Source organism: Periophthalmus magnuspinnatus, chromosome 13 (genome assembly GCF_009829125.3).
Source record: "Periophthalmus magnuspinnatus isolate fPerMag1 chromosome 13, fPerMag1.2.pri, whole genome shotgun sequence".
In the NCBI taxonomy this organism is placed as follows: Eukaryota; Metazoa; Chordata; class Actinopteri; order Gobiiformes; family Gobiidae; genus Periophthalmus; species Periophthalmus magnuspinnatus.
Window position 1 is genome coordinate 28,892,181 of NC_047138.1, and position 21,129 is coordinate 28,913,309.

Genomic DNA, 21,129 nt, shown 5'->3' on the forward strand with positions numbered 1-21,129 from the left:
TTGACTTGCACTAAAGAAAAAGTCCTGGGAAGATAGACCTCAAAACGTGGCATGTTTTTCTGAATCGATGTTATGCAAAGCGACGCGTGTGTTGAGTGCGTTTCGTTTTGATGCCATTGTAAATAGTTTGTGTACAATTGGAGGTAGTATATTTACTACGCTGTACATAAATGTGATATTGTATCATTTTGTTTTTGTAAAGCAGTTAGTTTCTGTATTATAATATACAAATTGAACTATTCCAGTGTTAGTAATAAAATGTTTTGCTCTCCACAACCTGGTGTCCTGGGGTTACTGCTGCGACGGCCATAAGAAAACAAATAACTGTTTCTGTACGAGAGTGGGTGATGGAAGAAGTACCTAATGTAAGTAAAAGTAGATACCAGAGCAAAAAAAAAACTGTCAAGAAAAAGTATCACATGAAAAAATCGACTTAAGTGCAAGTACTGTTTTAAAAATGTACATAAAGAGTAAAATGCAAAAGTATTTCATGCTGATTTTGAGGTCTTATAAAGCTTTTATTTGTATATTTTTGATTTGCGCAAATTATGAACGTGTTAAAAATAAACCCTCAGCCTTTTCAGCAGGTCTCGGATAATAATAAAAAAATACTTTTACTTTTCAGTCCTGTTGAAAAATGTAGTGGAGTAGAAAGTACAGATACTGCTCTCAAATGTAGTGAAGTAAAAGTAAAAAGTATCCACTGTAAAATTTATTTAAGTAAAGTACAAATACTTACAATATATACTTAAAGTACTTTACTGCTTTTACTGTGTGACGTTCCACCAGTGGTAATACTAAATCCAGTCACAGTCGGTCCTGTGTGAGTAAACGCCTGTGGTCTGGAGCAGAGCGGAGACTTTGGACCAAGAAATGTGACTATTTTTGTTGTTAAATCACAATAATAAAAGTCTATTGTTTATGTTTATGTTTTGGAAGTTAAAGTCGAAAGCCATAGTTAACAGTAAAAGTAAAAGTAGTAGTTCAAATTATACTTTTACTTCACTACATTTGAGAGCAGGTGCCTGTACTTTCTACTCCTCTACATTTTCAACTGGACTGACAAGTGAAAGTATTTTTTTTATTTTAGTCTGAGACCTGCTCAAAAGGCTGAGGGTTTTTTTTTTTTTTCAAGGTCAGAGTTTGAGCAAAAAAAAAAAAAATACAAATAGAAAAAAATTCAGCTGTTTCTGTTGAACAAAATTTGGCACAAATCTGTTTCAAAGTCACTACGTTTGATGCTTTATACGATCATACTTTTTATTTACTTTTTATTCACTTTTTACATTTTTAATACTTTTACTTAAGTAGATTTTTTAATGTGATACTTTGACTTAAGTAAAAGTTCAGATACCAGACCAAAAAAGAAACAAACTCGCGTAACAAAACTGAGTAATCACCCAGTTTATTTCAAACCTACAAACACTTTAAGACAGAAACTGGTTCACCCAAAGGACAAAACCCCGAGCCATAAACAAAGTAATGTGTCGACTCTATTCAGTGGAGTGAGTATTTACACTGGAGAAACTAAACAGCCACGTCATAAGAGGATGTACCAACACCGTCGTGAGAGTTTCTCTGGACCACAGTCTGTTGTCCATCTCCATCAGTCCAGCAGTCCCAAATGATCTGATGATTATAAACCTGATGTTATGTCCAGGCTTATCTGTGGAATCCCTCAGTCGTCCAGGTTCAGATCTTAGCGAGAAAAAAATAAATGTTGAAAATAATGATTGGAACGTTTTTTTTCTGAGAACTAAATGGCACTTGGGTGTGTATACTAGTCTAAATATCCTTTTTAAATGATTAGATGTTGTGTTTTATTTCCAGTAACTAGATTTGTGCTGCCTACATTTGATTTTGAGTCGGGCAGTGGTGTGGACAGTTACTGTTTACACCTGTGTGAAGGACCCCGCCCCTCCAAGTGCACTCTGGGAGCACTGAGGGAGCAGAGGGACATTTGAATGGGTGATTTACAAACTAAAAGACTAAAAGTTAGTGAAGTTCGGTTTTATCTAAAGTACAGGACAATGAAGAGTCCAGAGGAGATCATTTTGGGGAAAGAGAAGAAGACTTGAAATATGTCTCCATTTTACATCAGTGGATCTGCAGATAAAACAGTGAAGGTGGACATGTGTAATTCTGCAGAGGGACAGAGGACAGACAGGACACACCTCAGAGGGACAGAGGACAGACAGGACACACCTCAGGGAGGGAGGACAGACAGGACACACCTCAGAGGGAGGGAGGGAGGACAGACAGGACACACCACAGAGGGGCAGAGGACAGACAGGACACACCTCAGAGGGACAGAGGACAGACAGGACACACCTCAGAGGGACAGAGGACAGACAGGACACACCTCAGAGGGACAGAGGACAGACAGGACACACCTCAGAAGGACAGAGGACAGACAGGACACACCTCAGAGGGGCAGAGGACAGGCAGGACACACCTCAGAGGGACAGAGGACAGACAGGACACACCACAGAGGGTTGTCTTTTACCAGGTCACACTTTCACACAGATGGACACGCTGTGCCTCATTTAAAACTCTGAACCTGCTCTATTCAGTCGCCAGTTATTATAAGTTTCACTGCAGCACAAGCAAATGATCACCAGCGCCACTTAGCAACGTTAGCATGATACTAGTAAACACAAGCACTGCGCTGATGTCCTCTGAACTATAAAAACCTGTCCTAAAGTCCTAAATATTTGTATATTTCATGTCACATATGATTACAGCTGTGTTTAATGTGCAGTTTTATGTCCTCTGCTCTGCTCAGGCTCACTGCTCTGTGGAGAGATGAGCTGTGAGTCTCTCTTATTTAATGTTCAGTCCTTCCAAATAATCTAATTATAAATCTGATGTTATGTCCAGGATTGTCTGTGTAATAACTCAGTTTTTCAGGTGTGATCCATAGCAAAAGACTAAATTTAAATCTGTTAACTGGACAAATCCCTCACTCAGTCACTCACTTCACTCCTTCAACGATTTTTTTAAGTCCAGGCTGTTTCTCTTAACTTGGACCACTACTTTGTACTTCTTGCGTGATATGATTTTAAAGTAATTGTACCCTTGCTTAAGTGCATCGTTTGGCAATTCTGCATTTTATGACAAAAAGAACTGATACATGTAAGTCCACTTTAGTCATCTGGAACATATTAAAATGCATCAGAAACCAAGAAAGAAATGTCCAGAATTTAAACATTTCTTTGTCAGACCCCCTTCCTTACATGTTTTTCTACTGTTCTACTTGTGGTTCTTGCTGCTGTGAGCCTCTAGAATGTGCAGTCTGTTTATAAGTGATTGCTGTATGATGTCTTAATATTTTCAAATATGAACTGTTGTTGTGATTTTGGGCGTTACAAAAATAAATGAATTGAATTGAATTGAAATTGAATATGTGGCACTGAAGTGATCCTCAGACCACTAAACAAACAGGAACAAAGAGAACAGTAGACGGTCACTACAGGTTGAATAGGGTCGTTAAGGCTGAAACTGGAGACAATAGCTGTTTACAGTTTCAGTGTAGTTAGCCCCTCCCCTCAGATATAAGGCCGTGTCCACCAGCGATCTGACCAGAACTGAAGAATAAGCAACCAAACGTCTTCACTCCTACAATGATTTGTCCAGTTGACAGATTTAAACTTCCTCCTTTGCTATGGATCAGACCTGGAGGAATGAGAGATTACATAGACTTAATTTAAATGGTTTCTCTCCTTATCGCAACATTGGAGAGAAGGAAAGCAGGAGATAGGACATTTGAAAGGAAGTCAAGATAAGATAAAAAAGTGAAATCAACTTGACCTGGTTTTTCGATCGACAGATTAGATTAAAAATGCAAGTTACAGCTTTAAAGTGGTGTTTGTATCATTTCTGTTTTTATAAATTAAGGTTTTTTAAGGCAAAAACAGGGATAAATGTGCAGTGAATTAAGTGTTGTGCGCTTGACACACATACATGTGTGTTCCTGAGAGTATCATAGCAATCCAGAGCGAGGCTATTGAGGGTAACGCCCCTCACCGCCAGCACCACTGGTTTACCAGGGAGCGGGCGCTTAACAACGCTGTCAATCAAACCTGTGGCTAACACTAATGGGAGCAATCTCAGGGAAATAAGGGGCCTGCTTTGTCTGTCATTAATGTTTATATCTTGAGTTACAGACACAATAGCAAAATAAAAACACTAGGATCATGTAGAGCGGGTTAATACGAACATTTTAAGACCAAAATGACGAGTCTGACAGCAGCAGGTACAGAGAGAGGGGGGCCACAGTTTTTCAGTAGAAAGTGAATTTAGAGCCAGAGTCGATGGTCCAATGATCACCTCCAATTTGGAGCAGGGTAGCACCAACTCTTACAAATCCATAAGAAGAGAGAAAAGCAAAAAAAAAAACAACACGTTTACCACCTTAACAGCCTCACACTACTGTAGTTAAACCAGGCTCCTGTGCAGTGCAGCCTGGGCCTTTATCAGCTCTGTTGCCCTGTTTAGACTCTCTCCTCTGTCCTTGGCCCAGTCTGTGACATTTTCACAAAATAGGTTCAATTTGGGGGGTGCGCACCTTGCTTGTCTCTATGGAGATTATTGTTATTGTTTTGCCTCAACAGTGTGACTTTAAATGTATAACTTATCTAAAAAATAATAATAATAATAATAAAGAATACATTATACTAATACTGAAAACATTCTTACTGAGTGGAGTTGCCTCGTCTCAGCTCGTCTCTGTGGAGATAGATACTGTGGAACATCACAGGTTTGTCTCCATGTCGACCAGCATGAACTATGGCAACCCATCCATCAGAAAACCTCCTGACCCACCTCACCCCCAGTGTCTGTGTACACTGGTGTATGAATGTGTACATGAATGGGAGATTGGTTCCTTGATGTAAAGTGAAGGTGGAAAAGCATGAGACTATTTTCCATGTAATCCACAGGCTACAGTTTGAACTACAGTTGAAACCAGACGTTTACATACACAAAGATATATATAAAAAGACACATATGCCTCACAGACCAATCTTTTACTGTTTAAAGTCACTTAGAATTACCAAAATTATTTCTATTTGCTAAATGCCAGGATAACGAGAGAAGGATTTTTTTGGACAATTTTTAATTTGTACATTTCAGACCAAAGCGTGTTCATCTCTGGGACACAGAACGCCTCTCCTTCCTGGTAAATGGTCACGTTTTTCAAGTCACTCAAAGCACTTTACATCAAGGAACCACTCACCCACACACACACATTCATACACCAGTGTGCGCAGACACTGGGGGCGAGGTGGGTTGATGATGATGATGTTTACAGTGAGAGCGGGATTTGAACCACCAGCCAGTCAGTGCTTTACTTTGAACAGATGGACGTGGCGCCTTCAGGCATCTGGAAACTGCACCCGAGGATGAACCGGACTTGTGCAAATCCACTCGTCTTCCTGATCTCTGGACTGATTTCTTTTTGACTTTCCCATGATGTTGCACAAAGAAGCAGGTGCGTCTTCAAATACGTCCACAGGTGCGTCTCTAATTAACTCAAATGTCATCAATAACCAATCAGAAGCGTCCAAAGAAATGACCTCATCATTCAGGTTTCCCCAAACTGTTTAAATTGAAGAATAGTCCTCTCATTATTCTGGCATTTAGCAAATAAAGAAATCATTTTTTGTAATTGACCTAAAGCAGGAAAAGTTTAGTCTGATTTCATGTCAAACTGAGGAAAAAAAGCATGTGTTTTTTTATATATCGTGTATGTAAACGTCTGATTTCAGCTGTTATGACCAGTGTTCAGGCTCAAGAGTGACTCATTTCATCATTGTTTTATGATATTTATAAAATTCACTTCTTCTTTTAATAAATAAACCTTTTGCGTTGGTCCTTTTTGTTCATTAGAAGGACACTGGCCTAGTATTTTTCTGCCAGCGAGCGCAGATACCACTTTACTATGATAATTTATCTCATAACAATTGTGTCAGACTGTATCAGAAACCACTGACAGATTGCATTGTGGGAGTTAATGCAGATACAAGCCTGATTTAAAATGTATTTAAGCCTTTAGTGTGAGCTCAGATTCACAGAGCTGCGACTGCCCTGCGACGGCTGGTGAGTCAGTGTGATTTTTATTTTATATTTATTAGATTTTTAGAATTTCTATCACTTTTATGTGACATTAGAGGCACAATGGCAATGCTAATGGAATCAAAGGCATTTATAAGATATTAATTAAATGTGTATATGCTCTTTCATTTGTTAACTCTTTACTACTACATAGAGAAGTTGCAAGTATTACATTTAACCAAAACAGTAGATTTTAAACTGTAAAAATCACATATGAAATTCTTATGTTATACTTTATATGTTATGGATATAGTTATTTTGAGTCAAACGCTTTTAAAATACAATATACGGGCTTCACAGCATTATACAGACGTCACATTAGAACATAAAACGGTTTGAAATCTTTGTTTGGGTTTCATAAAATTACACTTTCAGACTCCATACTTTTACTCCCACTTGAGTAATACATTGTACAGTGTAACAGTACACTTACTCGAGTAAAAGTGTTGTTCCTCTTCAAATGTGAGTAATTCTACACGTGACAAAAGTGTTAAGTTGTTGCAGGTGCAGAGGTCACTTTCAGTTACTTTTTCTTGAGTAGTAATTTCCCCCAAATACTTTTTTCAACTTTTCCTGGACTGGACCGTGTACTTCTGCTTGAGTAATATTGAAGTATCTCTAACTCGAGTACAGTTTTTGGCCTTTCTAAAACCTCTGTCTGTGTAGGTGATGCAGAGTACTGATACTTCAAGAAAAAAAGTAATATCAAGTAGAAGTACAAAGTAGTGGTTCAAGAAATTGCTTACAAGTATTTGGGAAAAAAAAACTACTCAAGTAAGAGTAACTTAAATATTAACTGTTGGGACAAAGCATCTGATTTATAATTTGAAGTTAATGACGTTTGAAGGACAAAACGTGAAATACTGCACAAAATCTGGTGTTTTCAAAGAGACACAAACATGAGCCAAACTGAATCAAACCTGAAGGAGCCGCAAGAAACACAACAATTTCAATATTATCAACATAAAGGTCAAGAGTCACTTTAAACTTACTCACAGTGGGAAGAGGAACCACAACTTTTACTTGAGTAAGAGTACTGTTACTTCAAAAAGAAAAAAAAAAATTACAAGTATGAGTAAAATAGTATCAAGTACAATTTTATTTATATATATTTTTTCCTCTATAAAGTTAACCTCACAGTATTTGTATTTGTCTAAAGTCGCTGTTTTCCTCTCACAGACTCTACAAAACACCTGCAAACATGGCGTACTGGGTAAAGTACTTATTTATATTCAAATGAAGTGAGTAATTACATTTTCAAAGTTATTTAATGTTTGTCTCCTCGTGTTTTTAGCTCCTCCTCTTCTTCTTAAGTCACGCTCTGCTGTTTGGTGAGTCACTTCTTTGGTTTTACGTTTAACTTTGCTGCAAAATCCACGTGTTTGTCGTTGTATTTTTGGTTTTTAAATGTGTCAAAGTGTGGTCCCGTTAAAGGCGCATTGCGTAACATTTCTAGTGGAAGCTCCGCCACCTGCTCGTTGCCGTGGAAATGTTATTGCTTTGTCTAGAATGTTCCACAGTATACTTAGGTTTAATCCAGCACAAGGGAGACAAAAAAGGTTACAGCTACTACGCTACATTACAGCTCAGATCTGTGGAGAGGCGTCCGTGTTTACAGAAGGAATTATTGTATTTTGAGTAAATGAGTAAATGCTTGATGGATATGTTTAATTCCATGGCAACATCTCCACGGCGACAAGGGAGTAGCGAACCCTCCACCACATCAGCAACTCACAAACCTATTTTTACCAACTATTTTTATTTATACGAACCACAACAGAGTAATATTTTATGGTTTTCTTATCACTGTGTAAACTGAATGACCTTGACTTCACAATTATGGAAAATTTTAATCTTTTTTTTTTCTTTTTTGTTATTTTATTTTTACAGGAAGTTCCCAGGCGTCGAATTTCCAGCTGACGAATTATGTGACCAGGCCCCCAGTTTACACCGTACAGACCCCCATATGGACATTTATCCCCAGTAAGACCCCGACTCCTATCACTCCTGACATTTAAAGCTGTACTATGTAACTTTTCTAGTAAGTCTGTCTCCCGGATTGTTCCGCAGCATGGCTTTGCGCTTGTCTATCTCTGCATTTATTCAGTTACATTTTACAGATCTGACATGTAAACTGGCACTGGTAAACTGGCACTTGCTTGTCTCCATGGAGATTAGTTTAATGCCATACTATGGAACATGGAACTATGATTTAAATTCAATCGTTTTTCACCTGTAGATGGCAGATGTGACGCCTGTACGCTCCTCCTTTCACCTGGTCATTGTTCAAGCCATAGACTCTACATAAAAACAGACATAGCTAACCTGCTAGCCGCTATCGACTCTGGCTCAATTCACTTTCTATTGAAAAACCGTCGCCCCTCTCTCCGTAACTGCTGCTGTCAGACTCGTCACTTTGGTCTTAAAATGTTCATATTAACCTGCTCCACATTATCCTGGGGTTTCTCTTTCACTATTTTGTCCGTAAATCAAGATGAGAACATTAATAACCGACAAATCAGTTACCTTCTTTCCCTGAGATCGGAGGCATGGACCCTCAAAACATTATTAATGGTATTATAGTGTTATTCATTCCATCTAGTCCAGTCCAGTCTGGCTATGCTTCAGTTGTAGGGAGTATTATACCTCTGATGACGTAGGCCAAGATAACAAGGACTGAACTAGCAGTAAGTGCCCTAGATACAGCACGGAAACTTTCTCTAACACTATTTGACTGCTGCGACGTAGATGGCCTCTAGTGGTAACAAGTGAGAATGCAACAGTGATGAGTGACCAGACTAATTACAGATGGTGGCTTTAAAAACGTCTTGGCTCTTCTACTCATTTTTACTTATTTTTTATGCTTTTATATACGTCACTTCCACTTTCCACCTCCAAAAATAACAAATCAACAACATGAGCGTTTGTGTGTCCTTGTTCAGACTGCTGGACGCCGTGGTTCGATCGCGATGACCCCGCCGATACTGGAGACTGGGAGACTCTCTTTGAGCTGAGGCAGGAGCACCCGGGCAAAATCTGTCAAAAGCCGCTGCAGATCCAGGTGCAGACCACAGGGGGCGCTCCAGCAGCCTCCACCGGGGAAGTCTTCTTTAAGTAAGAGCCTGGTTTTGTAATCTCACCAACAAAAACACGAGGGACATTTCAAATTTAAAGAGACAAGTGGCATTTTAAAAGAAAATGCTCTGTTCCACCTTGTGATGTCATGTGGTGATACAGGAAGTGCTCCACTGTGTTTTTAAACTCCATACACCTTCACTAGGATCATTTGGATGATCTGAGCCCTGGAATTGCCAATCTCTACTAAACAAAAGGTAAAAAGAATATATTAACTTGAAAACTATCACCTTATGACATCACAAAGTTAAGTTCTGTAGTTTTGAACAGGAAGTTAATGTAAATAAAAAAAAAAATACACCTATCACATAATATGTCGTCTTGAAATTCAAACTTTACGACCAAACTGTTGTATAGCGCTTGAGTAGTCTTTTTATACTCTATTCTGTGATAATCAGGAAGTGTGTGTTGCTAGTTGTTGTTGTTAGCTTGACTTCGCTCTGATTTCTGAGAGTTCTGAAAAGTGCTTATAAACTCATCATGGTGAATAATTAGGATGCTCTGAATGCATAAGGTAAGTGAGGAATAACTTTGGACCACTGCAAAACATTTAAAACTAACTAGTTCTATTTTCTGTTTTTAAGACAGTAAAAATCAAGTCCCAATTAGTTTTTCGATTTTCCCTCACATAACACCAATCGATATTATCTATTACTTCTGTCTCACATCTGCCACCTACTGGTCAAACAAACACACAGTTGGTAGTTTTAAGTTAACCTTTTGTGGTATTGTTTTTGTTTTTCATGACAATGTTTGTGTGTGTGTGTTAGTTTGTTTGTTTGTCTGTCTGTTTTTGTTTGTTGGTCTGTTTGTTTATTTGTTTGTTTGTCTGTCTGTTTTTGTTTGTTGGTCTGTTTGTTTATTTGTTTGTTTGTCTGTCTGTTTTTGTTTGTTGGTCTGTTTGTTTGTCTGTTTATTTGTTTGTTGGTCTGTTTGTTTATTTGTTTGTCTTTCTGTTTTCTTTGTCTGTTTCTTTGTTTGTTGGTCTGTCTGTCTGTTTGTCTGTCTATTTGTTTGTCTGTTTGTTTATTTGTTGATTTATTTGTTTGTTGTTTGTTTGCCTGTTTCCAGGTTTGACACAGTGACTGGGTTTGCGTGCAGAAACCAGGACCAGGCTCCGGTCTGTAACTGTCACGACTACAGAGTGCGCTTCATGTGCCCCTTCCACTTCTGCCACAGCTTCTGTGAGTCTCCACCAAATATTCTTATGTTTGATTATCAGCAGTGGTGGAACATAAAGTACTACACATAAGTAGAATGTTGAAGTATATGTTCTTTACTTAAGTTAGTTTTACAGTGGATTGTTTTTACTTTTACTTCAGTACATTTGAGAGCAGGTATCTGTACTCTTTCTAGTCCACTACATTACTACAGTACTTTTCATATAATTTGATTTTTTTTTCTTTACCGTGTTTGTGGTAATATCATGACTAAAGTTTTCAAGTTCAAGCTTCGGCTTTGAGCAAACAAAAATAAATACACAAAATTCATATGGAAAATGGAGAAAATCTATCTCCCACAGTTGAATGCTGTCATTGTGTCCTTAGGCAAGACACTTAACCCACCTCACCCCTACTGCCTGTGTACACTGGTGTATGAATGTGTGTGTGAATGGTTTCCTTGATGAGAAGTTTATTTTAATCAGTACAGGACCCAGCACATGGAGACGCGAACCCTCAACATACTGTGATAGTGCTGTCCATTCTGGATATACTTCCATTGTAGGGAGTATTATATCTCTAATGATGTAGGCCAAAAAAACAAGCATTGAGCCGGCAGTGTGAGAAAATGCAGAACCCTTTAAACCCTTGAAATTTAGTTTAAAGGGTTAGGGTTTAAAGTGGGTCAAGGGTCAGAGGTTACGGCGTTAGGGTCAGACAGGGAGCTGCGGGCGGATGTCACTGAGAACATGTTAAACACTACACAAATAAAATGAATACTTCACCAGAGACAATTCCATGTTTAGAAAGAGACATGTTTGTGTCTCAGTGCTAACGCTAATGCTAATTTTGAAGCATAATAAATATTAAAACAACTCCACAAACTGAATTATTCTACATATAAAAATAATGGTGTAGTCTTTATTTTATTTTATTTGAATTTTAATAGGTTGTTTATTTTATGTTTTCATATTTGAATAAAAGTGACTGACAATACTAATCTAATCAGGTTCTTACTAGGCTCCTAATATTTCTTCTCTTATCTGTATTCATGGGTTTCATTAGGACTGTTGTTGTTGCAATTAAAAACTAAATATATCTGTTGAATGGGAAAAAGCAACACAACCGATTATAAATTATAAATATGTTTTTGTTTCTATTTCAGACAAAAGTCAATTTATACCACATGAAACAACTACTCCTCCTCCAACTACTACACCAACTCGTACTCCTCGAATCACTACTCCTCCAACTACGACTATGTTTCATATCAGCCCATATTTCAGTAAGAAATCAGTTTATAACCCTCTGCCCCATCTGACCCTCTCCTCTTCATCCTCTGCTCCATCTGACCCTCTCCTCTTCATCCTCTGCTCCGTCTGACCCTCTCCTCTTCATCCTCTGTTCAATCTGACCCTCTCCTCTTCATCCTCTGCTCCATCTGACCGTCTCCTCTTCATCCTCTGCTCCATCTGACCCTCTCCTCTTCATCCTCTGCTCCATCTGACCCTCTCCTCTTCATCCTCTGCTCCATCTGACCCTCTCCTCTTCATCCTCTGTTCAATCTGACCCTCTCCTCTTCATCCTCTGCTCCATCTGACCCTCTCCTCTTCATCCTCTTCTCCATCTGACCCTCTCCTCTTCATCCTCTGCTCCATCTGACCCTCTCCTCTTCATCCTCTGCCCCATCTGACCCTCTGCTCTTCATCCTCTGCTCCATCTGATCCTCTCCTCTTCATCCTCTGCCCCATCTGACCCTCTGCTCTTCATCCTCTGCTCCATCTGATCCTCTCCTCTTCATCCTCTGCTCCATCTGACCCTCTCCTCTTCATCCTCTGTTCAATCTGACCCTCTCCTCTTCATCCTCTGCCCCATCTGACCCTCTCCTCTTCATCCTCTGTTCAATCTGACCCTCTCCTCTTCATCCTCTGCTCCATCTGACCCTCTGCTCTTCATCCTCTGCAGAGGGGAGGATCTGCTAATAGTGCTTACTTAAAAAAAAACTGTTCTTCAAATTTAGAAATATATTTTTGTCTTGTGAAAATCGCCAAATACACAAGGCAACAAATTAATGTTCTTCCAACTCAACATATTCATTCTTGTTAATATCTCACCTAACGCAACTAATACAAAATGCAACTAAAATAATCAGTTTTGTCCTCTTTTTTTTCAGTCAAATATCCCTTTCTTGTCAAAAGCACGTCCATGACTGTTCGTCCACCTCTGACCAGAGAGACACTCACCACCAGACCCACTCCAGCGATCGCCGACTTTCACCCACGTGAGGAACTATAGTGTTTTTTGGGACACTTTATATTTGTAAAAGTGCACTATGGGAGGTTATGGTACCTCTCTGTCTCTATGGAGATATTTTAGCTGGAATGTTCCGCAGTGGCACACCCTTCACCACAAAATGACACATTGCACCTTTAAATAAATTACAATAGAAAAGAATTAAAGAACAGTTTTTAGTGTTAAAATGGTAAAATTGAGACTCACAAAATTTCAAATTTGTGGTAAAGTTTGTAATATTTCTGTAGATAAAATGAAAAACTGTTGCGTTGTTCCAAAGTAAGGTTTTAACTTTCTGTTTCCATGGAAACTAGCAAGTGAAATAAACAAATAATGTAAACAGCGGTGATAAAGTACTGTACGTAGAATTTTTAGGTATCTGTACTTTACTTAACAAATGTTACAGTTGATAGTTTTTACTTTTACTTCATTACAGGCAGATGTCTGTACTTTCTACTCTACTACATTTTTGAACTGAACTGAAAAGTAAAAAGTACTTTTCATATGATTTGAGGGGTTATTTTTACCATGTTCGTGGAAACATCCTGACTAAACCTTTCAAGTTTAAGGTTCGACTTTGAGCAAAACAAAAATAAGCACAAAAAAAATTCATAAGAAAAATTAAAGATTTGATTCATATTGTTACTGTGACCAAAATATGAATAATTTTAAATCAGTACATTTACACTTTAACAAATGAACAACACTTTTACTTTTTACTCTAAAAGTACATTTTTAAACAGATACTTAAATACTTTTACTCAAGTAGATTTTTCATGTGATACTTTTACTTTTACTTGAGTAATGTTTTACCTCTGTATTTGTACTTTTACTTAAGTAACAAAATTGAATACTTAATTTACTAGTGAATATAAATCACAAGCAGTCTCTGATATCGCTCACGTGTCTCACATGTTTGAATTTGCATTATGTCCCATCGTTCCTTGTGTTGCCAGAGTGCTGGACTCAGTGGTTTGACAGGGACGACCCTGCTGGTAGTGGAGACTGGGAGACTCTTATAAATTTACATCTCCAAAACCCTGGAAAGATCTGCACCAAACCCCTGCAGATCCAGGTCAAGACCACCTCAGGCCAGTCAGTGTTGTCTACTGGCAACGTCATCTACAAGTGAGTCTCTGAGGAAACACTTCTGTTTATGTGGGAAAGGGTCTGTGACTAATCCAGTGCATATGACAGGTTTTCATGTTTTTCTAATTCTGGCCTGGTTTGGTGGGATAGTATTTGTAGTAAATATTTAGCATAATTTTACATCAGTTAAGAAGCAGTTTGTGGAGAAAAGAAAAGAAAAAAACAGCGCTGAGTTCTCATCCAGAATCCCTGTTATAAATAGTGTTATTCCTGTTTCTCTCCAGGAGTGACACAACGACAGGATTCATCTGTAGAAACTCAGACCAGAGAAAAGGCCTCTGTTCAGACTATATGGTTCGCTTCAGATGCCCTCCCGATTTCTGTAAACCTCCTCCACGTAAGTACCACCACAGCTCTACAGACGTGACCTATGGCACCCATGAAAAGTCCATACATTTTAACAATATAGAACTACTTGCTTTTACTTTTATTTATTTATTTATATTTGATTTGCAATTTTAGCAACATTTTTCACTGATATAAAAGTGGAATATTCCGTATGTTATTTTGCATTTATTCAATAATAAAAACTCAAAGTGTTGAAGTTCAACACTGTGACTGGCCGTGATCACCACTTCACAGATCTGACCTGTAACTTGGCCCAACTGTGCTCTTTGTTCTTCTTCTGTTAGACCAAAGCTGTGACACTATCAGACAGCAGTAATGTAGACAGCATCTAGTGGTGATATATGAGAATACAACAGTGCCGGGTTAGCCAGTCAAATTACAAATGGTAGCTTTAATCAGTGGAGGAACATAAAGTCAATCTACTGTACTTAAGTAAAATGGATACTTTTTACTTTTACTTCTCTACATTTGACAACAGGTGTCTGTACTTTCTACTCAACTACATTTTTGAACAGGACTGAAAAGTAAAAGTATTTTTATTACTGTGTGAGACCTGCTGACAGACAGTTTATTTTTTATCAACTTCATAATCTGAGCAAAACAAAAATATACAAATAAAACCAGCTAGAAAAAAACTCAAAGTCTACGTGGAATACTTATACTTTTCCCTCTTTAGCAAGACATCACATTACACAAACCAAATCTTTTCCCTTTTTAAGTACATTTTTGAACAGGTAGTTTAATATTTTTACTTAAGTCAGTTTTTTCATATGATACTTTTACTTTTACATGAGTATTTTACTTAAGTAGCAAAACTGAGTACTTCGTCCACTGACTTTAATGTAGAGAATTCATTTCAAACTTCAGGTCTCTTCTGTTGATCTCGTGGGTTTATAATGTCGTCAGTAAAAAGAATCATTTACATTAAAACAAAATCATATATCGTTCCTTTTAATATTTTTACTTCTTTATTTCTATTTTTACATTTACAAAACAGATGCGTTACTTTCCTGTGTTTGTGTGTGTCTTCTGCAGAGTGTTGGACGGATTGGTTTGACCGGGACGATCCCAGTGGGACCGGAGACTATGAGACTCTCCCGCAACTGAGGTCACAGTATCCAGGTCAGATCTGCACCAAACCGCTCCAAATCCAGGTCGAGACCAAGGGCGGAGTACCACTCAGCGCCACCGGAGACGTCATCTACAAGTCAGTACTGGGTCATATAGGGGACATATAGACACGAGGTAGCACCAAAGAAAAGATCTGGCTTTCTGACTACCACTAGATTTAAACCAGGTCTATAACAGGACTACTCCAGGTTTAATCTAGAGCTAAATCAGTGAACTACATAATTTCTACTGTCGCTCTAAACAAGAAATGATACAGAAGAGAACAGAAAGTGGATAAAATGAACTCTAAATTAAACAAACCCACAAAATGAAAAGATGTCCAAATGCCACCTGATGGATCCCGCGTACCACAATTTGAGAAACAATGAATTATATGGTCTATATTCAGTGAGAATTCAGTATGGGGAGAGAAGTGAGCTCCATTGTCCTAGGTTAAAATTGGGATTTTTATCATATTTTAGTGTTTAAGGCTCTGTACCTGAGTTTTACCGTCTTAAAAACATGAAAAAAAAGAACAAAATCATTTTAAACAGTTTGCAGTGCTCCAAAGTTATTCCTCACTCACCTTATGCATTCTGACCATCTTCATTATTCACCATGATGAGTTTAAAAGCAGGTTTCACAACTTTCCAGAGGTCAGAGGTTTTGCTTATATGTAATGCTTATGTACATCATCATGCTGACAGTGCACTTTCTGATTCTCTGAGGATAAAAGTTCAGAGTCATTTGTACAGCCAAATTTAAAGGTGCAGTCTGTAAATTTCCTGGCGCTGACCTGCTTGTTAACGGAGAGACCGGCGACAGTAGCTCAGTTGGTAGAGTGTTTGTCCACTGGTCGGCGGTTTGAATCCCACTCTCGACATAAACATCTTTTATCTGTCTCCATGGAGATAAGCAGGTGGCACAACAAAGCCAAGTGACAGGTTAAATCAGGTTAACAGACAGAATGCATGTTTTTCCAAGGGATTTTTGGGCAATTAAAAACCCATACAAATGCGTACAACTGTTTTTTTGTGTTTAACTGTTTTTTGAATTACACAACATAACAAAGACGGAAAGGAGGTATTTGAAGCACTGAAATACTGTACGTGATAAATGTATTACTGTCATCTCTTGTCTCACTGTTCAGGGCCGACACTGTGTCTGGATTCATCTGTAGAAACGCAGATCAGAAGAAAGGCCGGTGTAGGGATTACAAAGTCCGCTTCATGTGTCCTCTTAGGTTCTGTGTCCAGTCCAGTGAGTCCCTCCTCTCTTCTTCTACCGAATATCTTTTGCTTTCTCAACCTTTCTTCATCATATCAGCGTCCTTTTGTTTTCTCCTTTGTTTTGTCTTTACTTCTCAACTCAAGTCCTCGCTGCACTTCCACCAGCTGTAAACACTAAATACCAGAACTATGGTGTCCAGAAATGGTTCATAAATCCTGAATAATACATAACACCAAGCCAGTCCACAGAAATTTGGGGGCCCAGGGTAAGAAACCACTCTCGGGCCCCCCTCTAATATAAATTAATAGGAAGAGGGTTCAATTCTGGACCTTAGAGCCCTGGGACAACAGACCCATTTTGTCGCTCCCTGTCAACTTCCCTTGTAACACATGCTCAAAAGTGAATTGTTCAAACATAATATGATCGGATTCATAAAGCTTTGTTTCATTTCTGCATTTCTGCTTCTGTGTATTTCAATTATATGCATGTTGTTTATTATAATTTTTTTGACTATGACTTCTCAATTCAGTTCAATTCAATTCAAATGTATTTACATAGTGCACCCCAACATCTAAGCCAAACCTCTTATTCTGTAAATCACTTTGAATTACTTCGTGTACAAATTGTGCTATACAAATGAACTTTCCTCGCCTAAACGCTGTGATGTTTCCGTGTGTCGTCGCAGGGTGCTGGACGCAGTGGTTTGACAGGGACGACCCCTCTGGTACCGGAGACTGGGAGACGTTAGCTTCCCTTCACATTTCTTACCCAGAGCAGATCTGCGCTGCTCCTCTGCAGATCCAGGCTCAGACGACCACAGGGCTGCCCGCCATCGCAACCGGAAACACCTTCGCATCGTACGTCGCATAAGTGTTCACCTTCGCCGCTGACATTCTCGTTTGTCATCGTCACGGGGCAGTTTGGGGACACAATGTCATACCTGTGCTCCAGCCTCATTCACCGCGTTACACTTGTATTTGGGCAGACTCGAACCTGCTCCAGCGCGCCATTTCAGAACTGACAAAAAACTTTTACCTGTAAAGGAACGGCACATATTAATACAGTTACATATAAATACACTACCAGACACAATTTTGTACACACCCTCTCATTCAGTGGTTTTATTTTTACTACTTTCTACGTTTTATACTGTATACAAACAGAAGACATCAAGATATATGGAATTATGTAGTAAAGAAAAGACATTACAGAACTCTACTAAATAAATAGTTCTGCCTGGTGTCATTTTATACTTGAGCTGCTTATTACTGCACTAAATCTGTCCTTTTATTTATTTATTTATTTATTTTTATTCTATGACCATGACTAAGATGTTTCTTTTCTTCCAAACAGATACGACACGACTGTGGGCCTCATCTGTAAAAACGCGGAGCAGAAGAAGGGCACCAGGTGTCATGACTTCCAGGTGCGCTTCCTATGTCCCCCCGACTTCTGCAGACCCAAAGGTAAAGGAGCAGTTTGTAAAGTATACACATACAGACGGGCAATGAGTTAAAAAATATTTAATTAAAGCTCTGTGTGGCAAAAGCTTGACAACTTTTTGCTTAAAATATTAAAGGTGCTGTACCTGATTTTTATTCTTAAAAACATGAAAAAAACAGAACCTTGCTCATTTTAAACGTTTTGCAGTTACTCCTCACTTACTTTATACATTCTGATTATCCTAATTAGCCGTCGCAGTGAGTTTATGTACTTTTCACAAGACCAGATCGAAATTTTGCCGTGACCGTAAAGCGAACAATAACTATCATGCTAATGCACACTTCCTGATTATCAGACAATGCAATGCTTTCTAATTAGATGCAGACAGCACCACAGCTGACATGTTTTGACCTCAAGCGCTGCTTATACACGTGTTCTGTATACACGATTTGCTCAAATATACCCCTGACCCCATCCTGACCCCTCCTGACCTTTCCTCTCTCATGCTTGTGTCCTACAGGTTGTTTCACAGAGTGGTTTGACCGGGACGACCCCTCTGGCTCTGGGGACTGGGAGACTCTGTTTGCCCTGCGCGCGGAGTATCCAGGACACGTCTGTAACAGCCCCCTGCAGATCCAAGTGCAGACTACAGACGGGTACAGCGTGGCCGCCACAGGCAACGTCCTCTCTGCGTAAGGGTTTACAAAGATTATTATCTTTATTATTATCTAGTGTGGGGTCTGTACTTTCTACACCACTACATGTTTGAACAGGACTGAAAAGTCAAAAATACTTTTCATATAATTGGAGGGTTTTTTTTTTTCCATGTTTGTGGTAACATCCTGACTTTTCAAGTTCTAGCTTCAGCTTTGAGCAAACAAAAATAAATACACAAAATTCATAAGAAAATGAAGAAATTTAATTGATTGTTACTGTGACCAAAATGTGTATCATTTTTAATTATCATCACTACACTAAATTAACAAACTAACAACACTTGTATGAAATACTTCAGTTGTGGCCTCTGCAGTTTCAAGTCGTTAGTGAAGACTCCCCTGATTACACTCAGGTGTTTCTGATCACAAACACCTGGCTGCAGTGGTGGAGTTTGAAGTGCGGATGACCAATCACAGTGTTCCTCATACCCCCTGACCCCGCCCCTTCTCCTCCCTCACTCTGCCCTTTCGTCCTCCAGGCAGTGCCCAGTTTATCAGCTCTATCTGAAATATGATTGTGGGCAGAGTTTAGATGTTTAGTCCCACTTTAAAAATAATACTCATTCACAGATCAAGATTTATGATAATCAAACTTTTTTTCACTTTTTCAGAGCGGATGTGACGACCGGTTTCGTCTGTCAAAACTCAGCTCAGCCCGTGGGCCATTGTCACGATTTTAAAGTGCGCTTTGTGTGTCCAAAAGACTTCTGTCAACAAAAAGGTAAATGTAGCAACAGGGCTGGCCTCTAGAGGGAGACATAATAGAGAGGGAACTAAACTATGCCATGTAATGAATCAAATTTGAATCAGATTTGAACAAGAAATAATAATTCAATATTTAATCTTTGTCTTTAAAATATAAATCCCAGAATATGACTAATACAAGATCAGAGATAGAGTAAATATTTCATAAAATTGTACTTCTCCGAGTACGTTTCAAACACCATACTTTACTCCTACTTGAGTAATAATTTAAAAATAAAAGTTTTGGTTCCTCTTCTCACTGTGAGTAAGTCTAAAAGTGACATAAGTAAGACTGTCACAATAACACAATTTGAAGTTTGATATATCGCTGAAGTAAATATAGACGATAAACGATAATATTGAAACTGATTTATGCCACTGACATAAAAACCCAAGAGCAGATTTAAACCACAAAAACTATAAATCTACAATATGGTCAAAAAAAATCATGAGCTGCAATAAATAAACAGCAAAATGAAACACTTTAGTACTTCGTTTGCATCTGTAATGAGTCATACATTAAATATAATTGTATAGGTTAAAAAAAATGACCAAAATCTTCCCAGTACTGCAAAGAAAAGGTACGCACGAGAAATATTGACCCCAAAAATATTGTTCCAGCTTCATATAAGTCGATATAGTGATTGTCATGACCGGCCTAGACATAAAGTTTATGTCTATCCTTTGAAAATACCAGATTTGGTCAGTTTCATGTTTAATTCTTCCTATTACTTATATGTTATGTCCTGGCAGTTACTCATACTTGACTCTTACTTGAATAGTTTTCCCTAAAATCTCATCTTTCCCCCCACAGTTTGCTGGACTAAGTGGTTCGATAGAGACGACCCCGATGGCACTGGAGACTGGGAGCTTCTGCCTGATCTGAGGAAACTTCATCCAAACGAGATCTGTGACACGCCTCTGTACATCGACGTCAGGACCGTGGACTCCAACCAGCCCATCACTGCTACGGGACAGGTCCTGCACATGTGAGGCCTGCTTTTACATCTATACACTGTACATACTGGGAACGCACATGGATATTATAGACCGTGTATATAAATAGACATGGCTAACCTGCTAGCTGCTGTGTTCCAAATAGGATGTGATCGTGAGCGCGCTTCCGGCTCCATTGACTCTGGCTCCAATTCACTTTACATTGACAAACTGTGGCTCTTCTCTCTGTAACTACTGCTGTCAGACTTGTCATTTTGGTCGCCTCTGAGCCTGCGTGAACACATTTAATCGTATCTTTTCTGTTTCTTTTTCTGTTCGCAGCTATAGTCCAACTCAAGGATTCGCCTGTCGAAACGAAGACCAGCACGGCTGTAAATGCAAAGACTTCAAAGTGCGCTTCGGCTGTCCCTGTAAATGCACCGTAGACATAAACTAAGCCCAGATGTCACTCACACCACATTTAAAGCCGTACTGTTGTACATAAAGCTGTAATTTCCTTTGCTTTGGCATAATCAACCAAATGAAATGTTTTAAAATTATTGAATTAAGTCTCAAATAAAAGTTGTTTTTATGAAATGTGAACTTGTTTGGAGTTTTATATTGTTGCATTAGCAGTACAATGCTCTACCGTGAAAAGTCTATGGCTTTGACACTGATGGTATGAACATTTTGAGTTTTGATTTATTTATGTTTTGGGCCCGTTTCACTTTTTTTTCTCGAAAATCGTAATA

The 21,129-nt window shown here is 38.7% G+C and overlaps 1 protein-coding gene across 1 annotated transcript; it reads left to right on the forward strand.

The window, feature by feature from the left end:
* The first annotated feature begins 7,315 nt into the window (after nt 1–7,315).
* Nucleotides 7,316–20,845, forward strand: LOC129456716 (uncharacterized). The gene is made up of 16 exons (XM_055225821.1): nt 7,316–7,327; nt 7,409–7,445; nt 8,005–8,097; nt 9,057–9,228; nt 10,321–10,433; nt 12,583–12,690; nt 13,658–13,829; nt 14,075–14,187; nt 15,234–15,405; nt 16,459–16,568; nt 17,224–17,395; nt 17,892–18,004; nt 18,502–18,673; nt 19,309–19,418; nt 20,256–20,430; nt 20,720–20,845. The coding sequence occupies exons 1-16, from the start codon at nt 7,316–7,318 to the stop codon at nt 20,832–20,834; spliced, it is 1,959 nt and encodes a 652-aa protein (XP_055081796.1). The 3' UTR covers nt 20,835–20,845.
* The last annotated feature ends 284 nt before the right edge of the window (nt 20,846–21,129 follow it).